The sequence below is a fragment of the Siphateles boraxobius genome, unplaced genomic scaffold, assembly GCF_051911475.1.
Source record: "Siphateles boraxobius isolate OS27281-9 unplaced genomic scaffold, OSU_SipBor_1 19, whole genome shotgun sequence".
In the NCBI taxonomy this organism is placed as follows: Eukaryota; Metazoa; Chordata; class Actinopteri; order Cypriniformes; family Leuciscidae; genus Siphateles; species Siphateles boraxobius.
In genome coordinates this window covers 26,208,717-26,228,271 of record NW_027508799.1, presented here as the reverse complement: position 1 = coordinate 26,228,271, position 19,555 = coordinate 26,208,717, and the positions used below count along the sequence as shown (strand labels likewise).

The following is a 19,555-nucleotide window of genomic DNA, read 5'->3' as shown; positions in this document are numbered from 1 at the left end:
TTTGCAGTCTTATTTTCAATGGACTGCCACATTTCACACAGTAAGAATAGCAAATTTACAAAATTATATGTTTCAGAAACAATAGAAATATGTTTCAGAAATTTTTCTAACAAAGCAGTTTCCACTCATAATGGAGTTCCGATGGTATATAAACTTTTATTTGATTTGCATTTTAATTATTTATAATTATTACAATAACAATTATTATTATTATTATTAATTTAAAAAAAAATTGACTAACAATTAAGAAAATCAAGTCCAAGCTTGTCAAGTAGTAATTATAATAATCTGTCAAATAAATAATTATAAAAAGCATATTAGTTAATGTGAATTAAAAATATGAATGAAAATACATTTTTGGATTTTCCAAAAGGTTTGTGTCAAATATCTGACAGAGACTTCTACTTTAGAAGCGTTTATCTCCAAGTACAAACGTAGCTACAGGGAATTTTGTGTTGGTGTCGACATACATTGAAACAAGAGAAAATAAATGAATGAATAGAAATACAAATAAAGATGTTGAGAGAAGTACTATCCATACGGAATATGGTTAAACCAACAAGAGATGCCTTTTGATGATATGGAAGAAAATATTTAATTATCACGTAGTTCAACACATTAATCAGCATGCGTATGCACATTGCAATTGATGATGGATTAGGGCGCCTTGGTTTGTATAACACTACGCCACCTCGTGGCAAGATCTATGAATTGCAACTCCTGCTGCGTACAAGTAGCTCGCGGAACAGTCCGCGCGAATCATTCTGTCAATTGAAGAGTAAGACTCGCTCGAGACACATTTAGTGCACTGGATTGAAGCGAGAGGGGAGAGCCAACAAACCGGCAATTCATTTTAAATAAACCAAGGGATGGCTTTCAGGACGCCTGCTGTTCAACTGCACCTTAAAACGTGTTTTCTTCTGCTTTTAGGGGGTCTAATGGAAGCTGCACAGGAGCAAGGAAGCATGTACATGTGGATTGATGCCAATCAAGCAAGAATATTAATTGGTAATAGTGTTTTGCGTGGCTTCTTAATGGCACATGAATGTTATTAGAGCCCAATTGCAAACCAAGCCAGTTAATAATAATTTAACTGAAAGTTTTTTTTTTAATTCATGGGAAGCTTGTGAATGCTCAATGCTTTATTCAACAGGTTTTGAGGAGGATATTTTAATAGTTTCCGAGGGCAAAATGGCCCCATTCACACACGACTTCAGGAAAGCACAGCAGCGAATGCCAGCAATACCTGTCAATATCCACCACGTGAACTTCACCTGGCAAGCCACTGAGCAGGTACTGTGTGTGTGTGTGTGTGTGTGTGTGTGTGAACCTTCATTCTGAAACGTTTGATGGCATGATCCTAACCACTGTCGCTTACATTGACAAATCATTATCCCGATGCCGTCTTTTCCCACATTAAAATATGTAAACATCTTCAAAACAAACTGATTTGATACGCAGAATCATTTAATTAAGTTGTTAAATACTTAAAAAATAAGTTGTTTTTCGAATGTGCAAGCTTTCCATTTGATTGATTTGTGATTAACATGCTCGTATAAATAAGCAATTTTAGTAACTTTAAAATACAATGAACATTTTGAAACTATTTATTTATTTACAATGTTTAGTGTTATTATTGTTATTAGTAGCCTAGGCTATATATTATAGCCTATTTATTACTGTTATAGCCTATTTATTAGTATTTTCCTGTTTACCTGTAACAAATATCTAAACATCCTTAAAACAAGTTAACTTATTTTGTAGAAAATAAATTCATCAATGAGTTAAGAACTATAATCTCAATTTAAAATATTTTCTTTGAAAGCTAATCTATTTTATGCAGTTTTGCTCGTCAGCTGAATGTAACATGTTTTAAAAGGAAAAGGGTCAGTTCAACTCTTGTGGTATTTTGCATGTTGGTGTTGTAAAGCGGCACGCGGATCAAAGCGCGGGCCCGCCGCGTGAACGCGCATTCTCATGCATGTGCCAAACATCTGGGTCGTCATCAGTACACTCTGAGAGCACGCGTGCCAGAGCCCGCGCTTTATTTCACAACGAAACTTCCATTTGGAATCACTTTGTTGCGTTGTTATTGCTAGTTGATCCTCTCTGTAATTCGTTATGGTTTTGGCAGAAACTGCGGCAAGTGATGCAGAGCTTTTCCCCCAAGGTTTAATAACAATAATAACTATATATTAGGCTACATGACTAATCAGTAAGGAAATCTTTCAGATCAGATTTTAAAGCTCAATATAAACTATCGCAGCTATAAGTTTCATTGTTTATTTTATTTTTATTTATAACAATTCTAAGCATTTATAAGGCATAATAATGAAAGCAAAATATTAGCAAAATTATTACAATAAAAACATAATTATTCCTACATAATGAAATAAATAAAAATGATGGCAACATAATTAAATGAAAACATAGCTTTTAAATTGATATTGTATTTTGATTAAAGCTTATACCCACTAAAATATTTGTTTTGATTCAATTCAGATCTAATTTGTATCCTTTTCACATTAAACAGCTTTCCAAAGCAGTTTTACTAAGAATATTGCCTTACAAATCCTATAATGTAAAAAAAGTATTTTCATGATTTGTTATCACAACATTTTTTTTCTTTTGACAAATTAACTTAGATAATTTATCTGTTTCAGATAACATAATATTGGTAGTTTCTGTTGATTAAACCAATCTCCTTCATTGTATTAACTCAATTTTTTAATTTCAATAAACTTAAAATTTTAAGGCAGCCAGGTTTTTAACTTTTTAAGTTAAACCAACAATAATTTTACAGTGTAATAAGGTGACAGCAGCAGTGAGAAAGGTCATATAAAATTTGCATATACAGTGGCAACTTTAAAAGTCAAAGCGAAAATGTTTTGTAATATCATGAACAACGGTATGCTCACATAGCGCATGTGCCAATTTTCCATTAATAATGTCAGTGTATAAATATGTAAATCCTGAGTGATGGCTATTTATTGCCTCTTTAATATGAATCACTTGTTGTATTCCTCATTCGGATGAAAGCGCCTGCTAAATGTATAAATGTAAGTGTAAAACCAAACGCTCTTGCATTCACAACAGCTCCATTCACAACTTTGTATGTATATACCTAAACAGCTTTTGGGGGGGAATGTACAGGAATCTCTTTTCACAAATGATCCATCTTTGCACGCCGGGATCATAATCTGTGAATGGCATGTTGACTTGACGAAAGAGCAGCAAGAGGGAGAAATTAAAATAGCAAGGGGAGGGATACGGAGGAAAAAGAGAGGGCCCACTCTGTCCTGGCCCCTGTTAGCTTCAAAGACGGCCGCTGAGGCTTTAGAACAAAGGTCTCCGGCATAAAAGGCTGGCGGCGAGAGTTATCTGTGTTGGTTATTACCATTCAGCTGTAGGATTAGCTAAGCTCTCCACACAGCTTGTGTACTTTTGCCTCCATCAAACGCTGCCCAGCTTTTACACTCCGAAATCTAGAGACCAGAAAAAAAGAAAGGGAAAAAAGAGCCGTCTACCTCGCTTTCATCTCCTTTTGGGACAGGTTTTGTTTTTGTAGCGCATGTTTGGCCTCGCCATCACGGCTGTCCTCACAAGTGTGTAATTCTCAAAGAGTTGAGGTCATTAGTCAGAGAGTGGAGGGAATTGATTGCCTTGCAAACTTAAGGATACCCTGAAACCCTCTTTTTAGTCTTTACAGATGTATATGTGCTCCTGTCATGAACCACATGCAACCTTTTTTGTGCTTTTGTCTCAGATGCCCCTCTTTATGCAAATCTACACTACTTCTTTTAATGTTTTTGAAGTCTAAAACAAAGTTCACCCCTGTTTATCTTTTTTCTTTTTCTTCTTCTTCAGGCAGAGTACTTCTATGAGTTTCAGACTCTGCGTTCAATGGATAAAGACATTATGGATGACCCTACTGTCAACGTTCCTCTTTTAGGATCAGTGCCACACAAAGCTTCTGGTGTGCTTTTACTCTTTATATACTGTCTATATATATATATATATATATATATATATATATATATATATATATATATATATATATATATATATATAAAATCCCCCCACTGTTTCCTCTTAGTAAAAGTTTTGATGATAAACTGGTGGAATATAATCTCGATTCTTAAAATCACATCTAAATTATGATTATTATAACCCATGAGACTTGTGGTACTGTACATGGATGCTTAAGGTTAATTAATCAAAAGCTGTTTTGTGTACTCAGTGGTCCAGGTGGGCTTCCCATGTGGAGGTGACCAGGATGGTGTGGCAGCATTTGAGGTGACCATCCTGGTGATGGATGCTGGAGGAAACATCATCCTGAGGACACCACACAATGCCATCTTCTTCAAAACGTGTCAGAGAGGTGAGCTTTCCAACCTTAGAAGTTGATGCACAGATTGTTATGGGAATGTCAATTGTGGATCAGATATTGAAACTTTACAGTTAAAATCCTAGAAGGAATTTTATTACTCGGAAGAGTTTTCAAGGTCATTCAGCTCAACTTAATTTCAGGTACAATACAATATAAACAGACATAAATGAAACACTTGTTGACATAGTATGAGTATAGAGCTGTAAGATGAATATGGTGTTTTGTATATGGCAAGATGGTAAAACATTTGTTATCCTGTCATTATTGAGATCTGAAACTCTAGAGAAGACATACACGACTATTCAAAAGTTTGGGCGGTAAGATTTTCTTTTTTAAAGAAATTCATATTTTATTCAGTAGAATGCATTTAATTGAACAAAAGACATAGTAAAGATATGTATAATGTTACAAAAGCTTTCAAATAAATACTGCTTTTTAAACTTTCTATACGTCAAGGAATTCTGAAAGAACAACCATTTATCACGTTTTCCATAAAAATATTAAGCAGTAAAACTGTTTTCAATATTGATAATAATAAGAAATGTATCTTGATCACTAAATCAGCATATTAGATTGATTCCTGAAGGATCGCGTGACACTGAAGACTGGAGTTTTAAAATATTAAAATAGATAAGTTATTTTAAATTGTAATCATATTTCACAATATTACAGCCTTGGGGAACATTAAAAACATTAATCTTATTGACCTTAGTTTTAACTTTTGAACAGAAGTGTATGTGAGAGTAAAGTTTTTTTTCCTCAAGAGAATAACCTGGAAACTTTGGTGAAAGTTTCCATTTGCTCTAGAAGAAACAACCCTAGTAAAAAAAACTTCACAAAAATGTATTCAAAATACATTTATTTCATACTAAGTATACTACAAACCCAATAACATTTACTGACATATCATAATTTAAACATGATTTGCAGTACTTCTTTATTGCACAATGCACATGTTTTAATATTAAGACTAAAATGTGCTTTAATATCACTATTAGGAAGGATAGAATGATCTCTGTATAATATCAGTCTTTAAATTCAAGATATTGCAATAGTTCCACTTTAGCACAATCAAAAATACTTAAGTTTATCTTTAGTTGGACCTCAGCACTATTTCTGGATAACTAAAGTACAACTAAAGTACACAAACAGACTTTTAAGTATAACAGTACAATTGATGGGCATTTATATTAATGTATTAATATATGTATTCAAAGTATATATGTGTATGTATTAAATAAATGTATTTGTGTAATAAAATATATATATGTAATAAAATATATGTATTCATTTGTAGTATAAAATAGCATTAAATAAATGTATTTCAAATACATTTTTGGCATATTCAAATTTCAATAGGGAAATGAGATGTTAAATAGATCTTATTTATGATTTTGAGCATGTTTTGTCTCTTCTTTAAGTGCATTTGGTAAGAGAAGCAGTGATCATGGTATGGGTGATTCTCAACCTCACCCACAAAGCCATCGCTGGCTCATGAGGTCATGTGAATCCTACCAGCTGCAGCCCTTTAGAATGAGCGTGTTATGTTTTTCTCTGATCCCCCCTCCCTTCTCACACACACTAACCTCACGGTGTTGCATTCCCCTACACACCCATCTCCACCCCTCTCCATTCGGCGTGTAGACTTCACAGATCAAATGGTCCATCTGTCTGAAGCCACCCCGCAGGGAGGAAGCGAAGTGTTTCCTAGTGACAGCTGAGGGTGCCTTAATGACTAGTACCCACAGGTTGTTTTTTTAAAAGTCTAGCTACTTAAATTTCACCCACAGGACAAAATGACATTGACGAAGTTGATATAGCTCAACACTTTCCAGTTTACCCTCTTTTCGAGGACCATTATTAACAAAATTGGACATTTAGTTTCATGTTTCTTAAACCTGACATAAACATATCTGCATGGATGTTGCATTGAACGAACCTTAAAAAGGTTATTTGAGACAACAATTAACATTTTGTCATCATTTACTCACCACCGTGTCCTTCCAAACTTGTATGACTTTCTCCCCATGTGGAACACAAAAGGAGACGTTTAGCTGAATATCCAAGCTGCTCTTTTTCATATGATGTAGACTAAGACTAAAGGGAACACTTTATATTCTGCAGTATTACTGTCTTGAATGCACTGACACTATTGGATGAGAACTGAACTGAGTTGGATAATGACATCACTGCTTCAAAGCTGAATTGAACTCATTATATAATTTATGAACTTTACATAGTTATTGAGCCAGAATGAATCAACACTGAACTGATTTCACTTGAATAGTTACTGTTTATTACTGTATTTTTATAACTGCTTTATAGCAGGATTGCAGTCTCTTTGCATTACTCAATCTTTATTTCCATTTATCACTGTAAAGCTGCTGTGAAACAATCTGTTTTGTATAAAGTGCTATATAAATAAAGGTGAATTGATTTGACATAAGAGCTGCCAAAGTCGAAAATGACAAAAAAAAGGCAACAATAAAGTGGTTAGTATGACTTGTGCGCTATATTCCAAGTCTTTTTAAATCTTTGTATGAAGAACAGACCCAAATTTATGATGTTATTAACTGAAAATCCTGCTTGACAGCCTCAGTCCCCATTCACTTTCATTGTAAGGAAAAGAGCAGCTTGAGCATTCTGCTAAACTTATCATTTGGTTTTTCACTGATAAAAAAGAAAGTCATATGCATTTCAAAACACATGAGATTGAGTAAATGATGACATAATGTAAAGTAGACTAAACTACATAGTCTTTTTCAAGATTGTGAATTACACTGAAACATTTCTGTAACAGCTTTGTGTTTGACAGAGTTGTTGACATTGTGGTTTCACCTCAAAGCTATTTCCCTCCTTTTATATGCTGGTGTCAGTACTGTTATTGAATTCACTGGCCTTTCAACTTCTCCCGGAATCTGATGTCCTTGAAGTGGCGTAGGAAGGGAGTAAGTTATGAAGAGTTTGGTGAAGATAAAAAAAAAGAAAGGAAATGTTCTCACCATTTATGTCTTCTCTCCTCTTTCTGAAGCAAAGTGCCCTGGTGGTTGTCGCAATGGAGGCTACTGCAATGAAAGGCAGGTCTGCGAGTGTCAGGATGGGTTTTATGGGGTGCACTGTGAGAAAGGTAACCATATTTATATAGACCCACCATCAAATTAAAGTCAGTAGGCAGGTTACTGACAGTGTAGTTTACTACATGAAAAAAAAAAAAAAAAAAAAAAAAATATATATATATATATATATATATGTTTTTTAAATTTATTTTATAAAATTAATTGTATATTTAAACATTGTGATTTAAATATAATATTTATATTAATTTAAATATTTGAGTTTTGATTAATAGTTCTGGTCGGATCATCACTTCCCAAAATGCCTTGTGCAAATTACAAAGTGCAGTTAAGCCCGCTATGTACTAGTTTATATGAAAGAATGGAGCATGCATGTATTCTAGAAGGTTTCTAAAAAAAAAATTAATTACCCAGCAGGTTGGGAGGCACAAACATGTGTTTTTCATCTATTTACAACTTTAAAGAGCGGTTTACCAAAAACGGCTTCCATTAGATGCTGAATATGCGTTCAATATCCTCATTGTAGCTCTGCTGTGTTTGTACATAAACCACTACCACAAAACACCTTTCATCTAACAGCTTTTGGCCGATTTGTTTTCGTCTGCATCGCTGCCAAAACCACAAAGTTTTGTGCTTTTCATATCAAGAAAACCTGCAGCCCAAACAACAACAGCAGCAGCAAGCATTTTAACTTGTTTATTTGTCATTTCAAAATAAAACGTTAATGTATTGACTACATAAACTTTTCAGCCTGGAAGCTCTGTGAAATATTAAGTTGCATTTTGCATTAAGATAATTTGCATCATTTGGGCTGAGCTAATAATCATAAGCATATTTTAAGGCGCATTAGATATAACAAACAAAATCCTCTTTTCCTCATTTTTAGCCCTGTGCTCTCCTAGATGTGTGAACGGTGGCCTGTGCATGAGCCCAGGTGTGTGTATATGTCCTCCGGGCTACTTTGGACCCAGCTGTGAGAGAGGTTGGTTTCCTTCCTTTTACTGCCTATCCATCATGCTGCTATTGTGCTATCTTATGCCACCTTTCATTATAATATTAATCTGCCCCAATTATGCTATTTTAAAGGCTACTCATTTTGTTTTGGAAGTCTGCTACAACACTTTTTCTTGCATCCGAGGTCAAAAACACTTAAGTTTTGTCATAATATACATAGCAGCATCACCTTATTTCTCATAGTATCTGAAAGGGTATTTGCTTTTGCAGCACAAAAAAAACCAAATTCTTCTTTACATGTCGACAACACAAGCCAAACTCTTCCAGGCTTCAGCTACAACTACAGTATTTGAGGGTGGGTCAATGGAGATGTTGTTTACAGGCAAAGAAGACCATAGGCTGGCATTATGCAAATTTGTTACAAACCTACATAGGTTTGTGCAGGAAGTAAGACCCTAATTACTGACAATTCGTTTCAGGCAGGTCAGAATCGATTCTTTCTTTTGGGAGGCAATAAATATCTCGTTCAGTAATGAAACTCTGGAGGGCACAGGCTCATAGGTCCTTTACATGCAATCTGCAAGCAATTACATCATTACCACATGGCATAAGCTGACTGGTCACTGCTGTAGCTAATGAGATTGCTTTCAACAATTAAATTGTTTGGTTCACTGTTTGCTAGTCTATCAGAGTTCGTAATAATTCAACTTCTTTAGATAAGTGAATGGTCTTTTATTATTCCAAATCACTAAACAATGTTCCATGATCTGCATTTATCAGTTCATAAATGAAGCAACACCATAAATACGTTCAAAATCATATTTGATGTTTTGCAAGTTGTGTTGGATGCAGGGAGTGAATAATTAAGCATATAAGCAAAGCTAGCGTGAGAACATGTATTCTGAGTCAATAACAGCAGCAGGAAGAAAAACTTTGCTTTGAGGTTACAGCCAAGCTTGCGTGAGACCATGTTTTAAGTTAAATTAGTATTTTTCCATAAGAATGCAATGTACAGGATTGCATGTTACCCTGTGGTTTTGCTGTTTGTTGCATGACTATACATTTAGATGGGCTGTTCGAACACCGCAATATATATAGATGACAATACAGCATGCATGCTTGCTCAGGTGGTAGCTGGGGGTTATTGTCTCCATCTCTATCATGTTGCAATGTGATATCATTTGTTAAAGTCACACATAGTGCTCGTTCTCATTAGGTAATTTTGAGCCATATTGGTTCAGGAAAAAACAAGGTAGTTTTGGCCAATAGTTAAACAAACCTGAGGATATGGCATCAAGGTACACTTTGCAAAAGTCACTAGTAAATTATTCTGGGCTTCACTAGCCGAGATTTAAGTCAAAACACTATAATTTAAGCCATTCGGCGAAGCAGGTCCAGGCACACAAAGCATAGTCCATTAGCATTAAGCATTAGCATTAAGCCATTCGGCAAAGCAAGTCCAGGCATACAGAATTGGCAAACATGCATTTCTCATCTTTGGAGCAGCAGTACATGTCCTGGAGATAGATCTCTGTTAGGGGGACTGTGGTGTCCTATTGTCTTTCTGTTGTCTCTATGAGGGTTTCTGAATGTCTATTAATGCAGCAGCATGTTTTACACAAATGCATGTGTGTGTTTGCTTGTATTGTGTCATTAGTCTTGTTCCTGCTTTGTTGGGGGATTTATGTATGTCTATTCATGCAACACAGCAGCATATCTTGCATGCCATCTTCTATTGGCGGTAGAAAGTCTATACTTGCTCTGCAGCAGCGGCGTAGCAGATCTAGTCCAACAAGACCAAATTTAATAACATGCTATAATTATTTAGTTTAAGTTCAATACCTAGTATCCAGGCTGATAGGTCCTTCAGTTTACATGCAGTATGCAAGCAATCACATCATTACTGCATGGCACAAGCTGATTGGCCTCTGCTGATCCTGCAGCCAATGATATTGCTTGTAAAATTCTAATAGTCTGGTTCTGTGTTTGCTGTAGGTCTAACATTATTAGAGATCCTCTGAAACCCTCCACCATTTATGTCTAGATTTATTTTTGTAAAGCAAGAAATTCTGATCGCAGTCTCTACATGTTTTTTAATTTTTATTTTACAGCTGTTCTTAAAGGATTTAGAACAGATGCCAAACCATGAAACATGATCTACCAAACCGTTAGATAAATAAATAAAAGCACAAATTGTTTGTGTGTTATTTCTCTTTGTAGTTTGTGACATGTTCACTGCCTTGTTTTCTCTGCATTAACAGCTAACTGCAGCACCACCTGTTTGAATGGAGGGACGTGTTTCCATCCTGGCAAATGCATCTGTGCTGTGGGCTTTGAGGGGAGCCGCTGTGAGCTCAGTGAGTTCAGCTACACGTATCTTCATCAACACTGTGAAAGGAAAAAACTACAGTCAGACCACAGTAACAGCACACCATTAAAAATGATCCAAAAAAAAAAAATGCCGACTTGTTGGCCAAACCTAAGGATTTTCAGATGGGCTTTTAGAGAGGGAAAACGTTGTTAAATAAGGACTGCAACTATTAAAGGGTGTGGTTTTATGTGCTTGATGAATCATGGTACATTGGTGTCTTTAAACTAAGGTTTTGGATCAGTATGATTTAAAAAAAAAATGAATTAATATTTTTATTTAGCAAGAATGCATTAAACTAATCAAAAGTGAGTGTAAATACATTAAAAATGTTACCAAAGATTTTCATTTCAAAAATTGATTCCCCATTTTTTTTTTTTACTTTCTATTAAAGGGTTTAGTTCAACCAAAAATGAAAATTCTGTCAGTAATTACTCACCCTCATGTTCGTAAGACTTCCGTTCATCTTCGCAACACAAATTAAGATATCTTTTGATTAAATCTGAGTGTAAATCTAGTGTAACAGCGCAGCGCTTCTGGGTTGTACGTCAGAATGTAGGTTCACTATTGGCCGACGCTGGTCATGTGTGTGACGTGTGTGATGTACAGCACAGAAGCGCTGAGCTGTTACACTACGTGAACTCACTCAGAGGCCCACAGAGAAGGAAATGAATGGTTGAATAAAGTTGTTATTTTTGGGGGGTTTTGCGCACAAAAAGTATTCTCGTCGCTTGATAAACTTATGGTCACTGTAGTCACTTGGACTATTTTTAAAGATGTTTTTACTAACTTTTCTGGGGTGGCAAGTTTCAATTACATAGACGCCTATTGAGGAGTGAGACAGCTCTCAGATTTAATCAAAATATATTAATTTGTGTTGCGAAGATGAACGAAAGTCTTACGGGGTTGGAACAACATGAGGGTGAGTAATTACTGACAGAATTTAAAATTTTGGGTGAACTATCCCTTTAATCAAAAAATACCTAAAAATATGTCATGGTTTCCACAAAAATATCAAGCAGCACAAATGTTTTCAACATTGATAATAATAAATATTCTTGAGCAGCAGACCGATAAGGATCATGTAAGACTGGAGTAATGATGCTGAAAATGCAGCTGTTTTATCACAGGAATAAATTACATTTTAAAATATATTCAAAGAGCAAACTACTGATTTTGATTTGCTCATAAAAAAGTACCAATTAGAAAAAGTCCCAACCTCATTAGAAATTCCTGAACTCATAGCTTAAAAGTGCTAATTCTCTTCTGAGTATTTGGACTTCTAACTAAACAGCTCTTTTGATTTATAATGTTGAGTGTTAACTGGCAGTTCCATTTTCATCATCATCTTTCAAAGGGAAAGCTGTGTTGTTTTTCTTTGGATGTAATAGGCTCACTTCCAGAAATTGCCCTCAGAGCAGGTCTCCAAGTAAACTTCCTAAGTGAAGTGTGTTCTCACATTAGTGTTAAATGGGCCGGCACCTACTTGGGCAAACACAGGATGTAATGCAGTTGTGTTGTCACCCTAATCACTAATAACAACCTCATGAGCTCACATGCACTCAAGCAGTGTGGCGTTTTATCTCAGACCCTGTTCTCTGACACAGAAATACTGTATATACACACTTGCTTTGCCTCAAAGGTCTGTAGTCTAGTTCATTGGTGTTTAAACAACTCTACTTTGACCCCAAATATCATCCTTTCCTGTTCAAAGGCAGGAAGTATTGCAGTAACACCTCTTTTGGTCTGTAAAGAGAGAGAAGAGAAAATATTGAAGTAGCATTACCGTAACTTTTTAAAAGCATTATGCCAGTTGTTACTGTCTGATCCACTGCAGTATCATGTTCTCTGTCAAAACGAGCTGTGACATAAACGCCCGGAGTCCCATTGAGGTCATGTTATGTAAATACCTAGTTTCATGGGTATGGATTTTGTTGATTTGTCAAGGAACAAAGCCACTGAAAATACTTGATCAAATATGCAGGTGTAAGAGGATCCGTGAACGTTTGGAAAGGGTTTGTCTGCCTATACGCACCGCTTTTGTTTTTTAAAGCATTAAATTTCCTTTTTATTTTATTTCTCAATCAATTTACTGTACTTTTCCATACACCCTCTGCTGGGTGTTCTCAATATTTTTGTCTCATTTTCCAGTGACAAATATCTGAAAATCCTTAAAGCAAGATCAATTACTGCAGCTTGTTTATATTTACATAAAACCCCAATGGTTTTAAAATGGTAAAAATAAAATAAAGCTTGTAAAACCCCAATGACAAAATAAACACTTTAAAAAATTGTTTTTGTTGTGTTAAAAATATAAATGGAAATGTTAAATATATAGCATTAAAGTTCTCCAGTTTGTTTACACTGGCTTGAAGTATATTTAACATCTTCCTGTCACAAAAATGTGAATCTTATATAAATGTTAAATATATAATAGTTAAATAGATTAATAGAAATATAAATAAATACCCCCCCCGCCCTTCCAATTAAAACTGAATGGAGAAATTAATATAATTATAGCTTTGTAGTTACTATATGTGCATCAACAATTTTGATTGGCTTTAAAATGTTATAAATTAAAAAAAGTTTTCTTTGTCAAGATGATCTCAGCATAATATGAAGAACATATGAAGAACAACACTCCCTTTCGCAGTCTATGTTGTTTTTGCATTTTGGGATCGCGATAATGCAGTTTGCGATGTTGTTGTCTGCAGGTAAATGTCGTCAGTCTTGCAGAAATGGAGGCAAATGCACAGGGAGGAACAAATGCAAGTGCAGCAAAGGCTACCATGGCGATCTGTGCTCCAAAGGTGAGATTATCCCAACTTGGCAGAAGAAATGTGGACATGTTTGATCAAAAGCACATGTTCCACTGCAGCATTTCTCTATGCGCTTTGCTCACGCACTGTAAAAATGAACTGCCGGTGCTTGATTGCACCTTAAATTTTCCATTTGGGCTCCAGGGTTGCTGAACGGCACATGATATATTTCTAAGACTAAACACTGCGTCTCTGTGTAAGGGTGAAAGTGTATGTGTATACGTGTGTGCAGCTGTCTGCGAGCCCAGCTGTGGAGCACACGGGACCTGTGTGGAGCCCAACAGGTGCCAGTGCAGGGACGGCTGGCATGGACGTCACTGCAATAAGAGTAAGACAACATCCCACATCCCTTTTCCCAAGGCCAAGTTACTAATTGCCACCTGGAAATGGATTAGAGCAAGAAATCCGCTGTAATGTCAGGGTTGTCACGTAGAGGCTGAGGCGGTCGGATCCATTCGCAGATATTTATTAAAGGAACACAAAAGATCGAGTCCAAGCACGGAGAAACAAGAGGTACAAACTAAGACAGAGTTTGGGTAAAACAATACTTCACCAATGGGCACAGAACAGAACAGTCCAGATAAAGGGTTGCTGAGGGTGCACAGGTGAAACTGATGAAACCATAATCAAACATAATGAGTCCATGGTGGAACATAACGCAGGAAGAGAGTGCCCTCCAGTGGCTCATGCGGGCACTCCAGCCGCTGATTGTCACATAACCCCCCCTCTAAGGAGCGGCTTCCAGACGCTCCTAAGAGCTCTGGGGGGAGGTCAACGGGGGATGGGATGGAGGGCCAGGTCCGTGGAGAGGCAGGGGACCTGGAGACAGGAGCAAGACCCGGGACCACGGAGAAGCAAGCTTCGCAGGCAGCCCAGGCGGGGCAAGCTTGGCAGGGAACCAGGCCGGAGCACAACAGACAGGAGAACAGGGCGGAGCACACTGAACACGGGAACGGAGTAGATCACACCTAACTGGGCTAGCCGGAACCAGTAATCCAGGAAGCTCAGACGTAGGCAGTAGAGCAAAGGTCCATGTAGATGCCGCCCCCATGGCCCTCTCAGGGTACCTACTAGCAAAGGTCCATGTAGACGCAGCCCCCAAGGCCCTCACAGGGTACCTCCTGCCCCCCCCCAAAAAATACTTGGGGAAATCCACGGGAGGAAGGTGCTTGAAGGGCGCCGGCAGGGCAAAGCGCAGAGGCGGGGCCGGCAGGGCGAGGCGCAGAGGCGGGGCCGGCAGGGCGAGGCGCAGAGGCGGGGCCGGCAGGGCGAGGCGCAGAGGCGGGGCCGGCAGGGCGAGGAGTCTGGGAACGCCCTCCGGAGCCTGGCAAGCCAAACGAGTCCTCCCTCTCCTCCTTCTGCGACGGCGCTTCACAGGGCTAGATTCACTACTGGACGTACTTGACTCATTAGACTCGGTAGACTCGCTTGACACAGTAGACTCGGTAGACTCGCTTGACACAGTAGACTCGGTAGACTCGCTTGACACAGTAGACTCGCTTGACACAGTAGACTCGCTTGACACAGTAGACTCGGTAGACTCGCTTGACACAGTAGACTCGGTAGACTCGCTTGACACAGTAGACTCGGTAGACTCGCTTGACACAGTAGACTCGGTAGACTCGCTTGACTCGGGACTAGACTCGCTTGACTCGGGACTAGACTCACTTGACTCGGGACTAGACTCACTTGACTCGGGACTAGACTCACTTGACTCACTTGACTCACTTGACTCACTTGACTCACTTGACTCACTTGACTCACTTGACTCACTTGACTCACTTGACTCACTTGACTCACTTGACTCGGGACTTGACTCACTTGACTCGGGACTTGACTCACTTGACTCGGGACTTGACTCACTTGACTCGGGACTTGACTCACTTGACTCGGGACTTGACTCACTTGACTCGGGACTTGACTCACTTGACTCGGGACTTGACTCACTTGACTCGGGACTTGACTCACTTGACTCGGGACTTGACTCACTTGACTCGGGACTTGACTCACTTGACTCGGGACTTGACTCACTTGACTCGGGACTTGACTCACTTGACTCGGGACTTGACTCACTTGACTCGGGACTTGACTCACTTGACTCGGGACTTGACTCACTTGACTCGGGACTTGACTCACTTGACTCGGGACTTGACTCACTTGACTCGGGACTTGACTCACTTGACTCGGGACTTGACTCACTTGACTCGGGACTTGACTCACTTGACTCGGGACTTGACTCACTTGACTCGGGACTTGACTCACTTGACTCGGGACTTGACTCACTTGACTCGGGACTTGACTCACTTGACTCGGGACTTGACTCACTTGACTCGGGACTTGACTCACTTGACTCGGGACTTGACTCACTTGACTCGGGACTTGACTCACTTGACTCGGGACTTGACTCACTTGACTCGGGACTTGACTCACTTGACTCGGGACTTGACTCACTTGACTCGGGACTTGACTCACTTGACTCGGGACTTGACTCACTTGACTCGGGACTTGACTCACTTGACTCGGGACTTGACTCACTTGACTCGGGACTTGACTCACTTGACTCGGGACTTGACTCACTTGACTCGGGACTTGACTCACTTGACTCGGGACTTGACTCACTTGACTCGGGACTTGACTCACTTGACTCGGGACTTGACTCACTTGGCTCGGCGGCATTTGACTCACTTGGCTCGGCGGCACTTGACTCACTTGGCTCGGCGGCACCTGGCTCGGCGGCACTTGACTCGGCGGCACTTGACTCGGCGGCACTTGACTCGGCGGCACTTGACTCGGCGGCACTTGACTCACTTGATTCGGCAGCACTTGACTCACTTGGCTCGGCCGGCGGAACCTCCGCGGTCTCCGGATTGGCAAATTCAACAGGACCAGTGCGGAATACGGGCTCGAGTGGGCATACGTGAGTCGCGGGGTTGGTAAGACTGCAGTGAGGAGCTGGCTCGGCCGGATAGGACGGGAACGTGGCTATGGAACAGTCCACGAAGCAAGCCTCAGCAATGTACCGGTCCAGAGTCCAATCGGTAATGTTGCTCGGCATCCATCGAGCAATCCGGTAATCCAGCCCGTTCCGAAACAGGCCTATGAGCTGGATTTCATCGAGCGTTCCAAGATGGCAAATGGAGAGGAAGTCCTTAGCATAGCTTTGGACGGACTGGTTCACTTGAAACATTAGCGAGAGATATTCTCTCAGGGCCCGGTTGCTGACGACTATGGGAGAGACTGCTGGAGCAACTGCTGGTTCCATTTTGCGATGAGTTGTTCTGTAATCTGCTGGATCCTGATGTGGTGAAGTATTCTGTCACGTAGAGGCTGAGGCGGTCGGATCCATTCGCAGATATTTATTAAAGGAACACAAAAGATCGAGTCCAAGCACGGAGAAACAAGAGGTACAAACTAAGACAGAGTTTGGGTAAAACAATACTTCACCAATGGGCACAGAACAGAACAGTCCAGATAAAGGGTTGCTGAGGGTGCACAGGTGAAACTGATGAAACCATAATCAAACATAATGAGTCCATGGTGGAACATAACGCAGGAAGAGAGTGCCCTCCAGTGGCTCATGCGGGCACTCCAGCCGCTGATTGTCACAAGGGTATTACCATGGATATTTAGACATATTTCCATAAAATACCAGTTTTATGGACATGAACAAATTATATTCTTGGTGGTACCGTGGAGTGCGTTGCAAGCATTGTTTACACAAACTGAAATGAAAACAGCTTTATTAACTGAATTTTTTTTAATGACCCATAAAACTAACTAAAAAAAAAATTGAATATTTTTTATCTATGGTATATTATAAAACTTTACACAACCTTTACAACTTAACTTTTGCAGCCCTAAAATGACTAAAACAAATAAAATTTGTAAGCGTAGAAAAAAAGAGATATATAAGCACACAAAAACTAAACTTAATTGAAAAGACAAATTGAAAAAAATACAGTTTGCACCAATTGAACTAAAACCCTGGCACATGACTTGTTTTTGTAGTAAAGTCAATCGCCCGGTTTCACAGACAGGGCTTAGATTAGGCCTTAGTTCAATTAGGGAATTTATGTCGCTTTTATAAACTTGCCTTAAAAACATTTACTGGTGTGGATCTTAAAATCCACACCAGCACCAGTATGTGTGGATCTTAAAATTAAACAATGACATCGACATATTTTAAGATATGTCAGTGCAAGTTGCTTTTAGTTAAAACAGCTCAAACATGCATTTTGGTTTAGCTCTAAGCTTAAGCCTTGTCCGTGAAACCAGGGGAAAATGTCTTATTTTTTTAATTATTTTAAGCTTTTATTATTTATATTGACCATGGGACTGTAACAGTAATGTCTGTGTTTGTGGTACCCTCTTGCATATTGTTTATAATGCCATTTAACCATTGGTAAAGCAATTTTTACCACCTATTTTTTCTTATTTTCCCTACAAGGGTCAAATAGTATTGAACGGTTTTATAGCAAATATACCAATGCACAATTTGAACTAAAACTCCAGCAAAAATGGCTTGATTCTTAGTCATAAATAAGTTACTGTTCTGCACGATTCAACGCACAACTGAACTGATTGCGCTCTTCCTCCAGGATTTCGTGGAGGAGTCTCCAACAGCCAGCGGGTCTCCGGTTCCAAGCACAAGTCACTGCCTGTGGCAACGAAGGACACAAAGGAAGCACCCGAATCCAGTCAGCCCTCTGAGACCAACTACGTGGTTTAAGCCTCTAAATTTTGGGCCAACGGCCCCTCCATTTTCAACGTCGCCTTCCCCAGAACAAAGCTTTAATCATCCTCTTCCGATCCACATTGGGACACTCCCAAGCTGGACTGCTGCTTTCTCAGAGCGAGACTTGTTTTTTTAGGACAGTAACAGTGTCTTATTTTACCACACTAGCGCCTTTGATATAATATCTCCCACAGTTACCCTTCATCAAGCTTCTGCCCTGCGTCAACCGAGAGGGGAGTGAGTCACATGGTTGTGGTGAGCGTCTGATGTTTGTGAGTAGCCCTGCGGTTTAGCTTCAGATGTGGCGCTGAATCACTTTGAGAAGTGTACGTTACGATCCGAGAACTTCCGGGTGTGGATCCAGCTTTTCTTAGGATGGTAATTGCTGTGTTTGGCTTGTGCTCGAGGTTCGTCTCATTTTGTAAACATATTGTCGCCATTATTGTCACTAACATTCTTTTTCATGCAAATCACACTTGTGTAGTAGCTTCTCCAACAAGTACTTGTATAAGTAATATGTATTCTATTCGTGCTATGTAAAATTCAAATATAAAAATATATATTTAGATATATGTAGACAGTCTTTAAGTGTATGCTTAGAGTTTTCATACTTATGTATAACAATGCACATAAGCTGCTTGTGATGTCATAAACATTAAGCCAAAAGTTTGAAAAAAACAAATTTTCATGTGACTTCATTACACAAATAAAACATGTTTTGTTGGAGCCTGTGAAGATGAAGTGTCTTAACTCTTAAAAGGACAGTTCTGCCATCATTTACTCACCCTCATGTCATTCCAAACCTGTAAGACTAACTTTTGTTTGTGGAACACAAAGGGTCTTGGACGAAATCTGTCAAGCTCAAAAACAATAAGACAAAAGCACCATAAAAAAACAAAATTGTCCATGCAATTAACTGAAAATCTTTCCTTGGTGTGTTCATAAGAACAAATTCATGAATTAATCATTCATTTGTATCAGATCTTTGAATTAGATAATCAAGTTCAGTACCTCTGTTAAACTCAAGTTAACAGCTCCCTGGAGGTTATTATTGGTGAGTAACAACTTCCATTTTGGTCCGTTCCACACTTTAGGCCATCTAATAGCTTTAGAAAAGTTGAAATATAACACACAAGTTGTATGGAGTACTTCTATAGCACTATTTGATGTTTGAATGATGTTTTAAAAGCTTGAAAGCAGGATGACAGGAAAAAA

The 19,555-nt window shown here is 38.7% G+C and overlaps 1 protein-coding gene across 3 annotated transcripts; it reads left to right on the top strand.

The window, feature by feature from the left end:
• The first annotated feature begins 738 nt into the window (after positions 1-738).
• Positions 739-19,071, top strand: wif1 (wnt inhibitory factor 1). 3 transcript variants are annotated; one of them, XM_077234573.1, is made up of 10 exons: positions 741-1,008; positions 1,154-1,293; positions 3,868-3,976; positions 4,241-4,381; positions 7,422-7,517; positions 8,351-8,446; positions 10,680-10,775; positions 13,501-13,596; positions 13,838-13,933; positions 18,204-19,071. In XM_077234573.1, exons 1-10 carry the CDS (start codon positions 870-872, stop codon positions 18,332-18,334), a joined length of 1,140 nt encoding a protein of 379 aa, XP_077090688.1. In that variant the 5' UTR covers positions 741-869; the 3' UTR covers positions 18,335-19,071. The 3 variants fall into 3 exon arrangements, with proteins under 3 accessions (XP_077090690.1, XP_077090689.1, XP_077090688.1); XM_077234575.1 differs by lacking the exon at positions 13,838-13,933 and having other exon boundaries at positions 739-1,008; XM_077234574.1 differs by lacking the exon at positions 8,351-8,446 and having other exon boundaries at positions 740-1,008.
• The last annotated feature ends 484 nt before the right edge of the window (positions 19,072-19,555 follow it).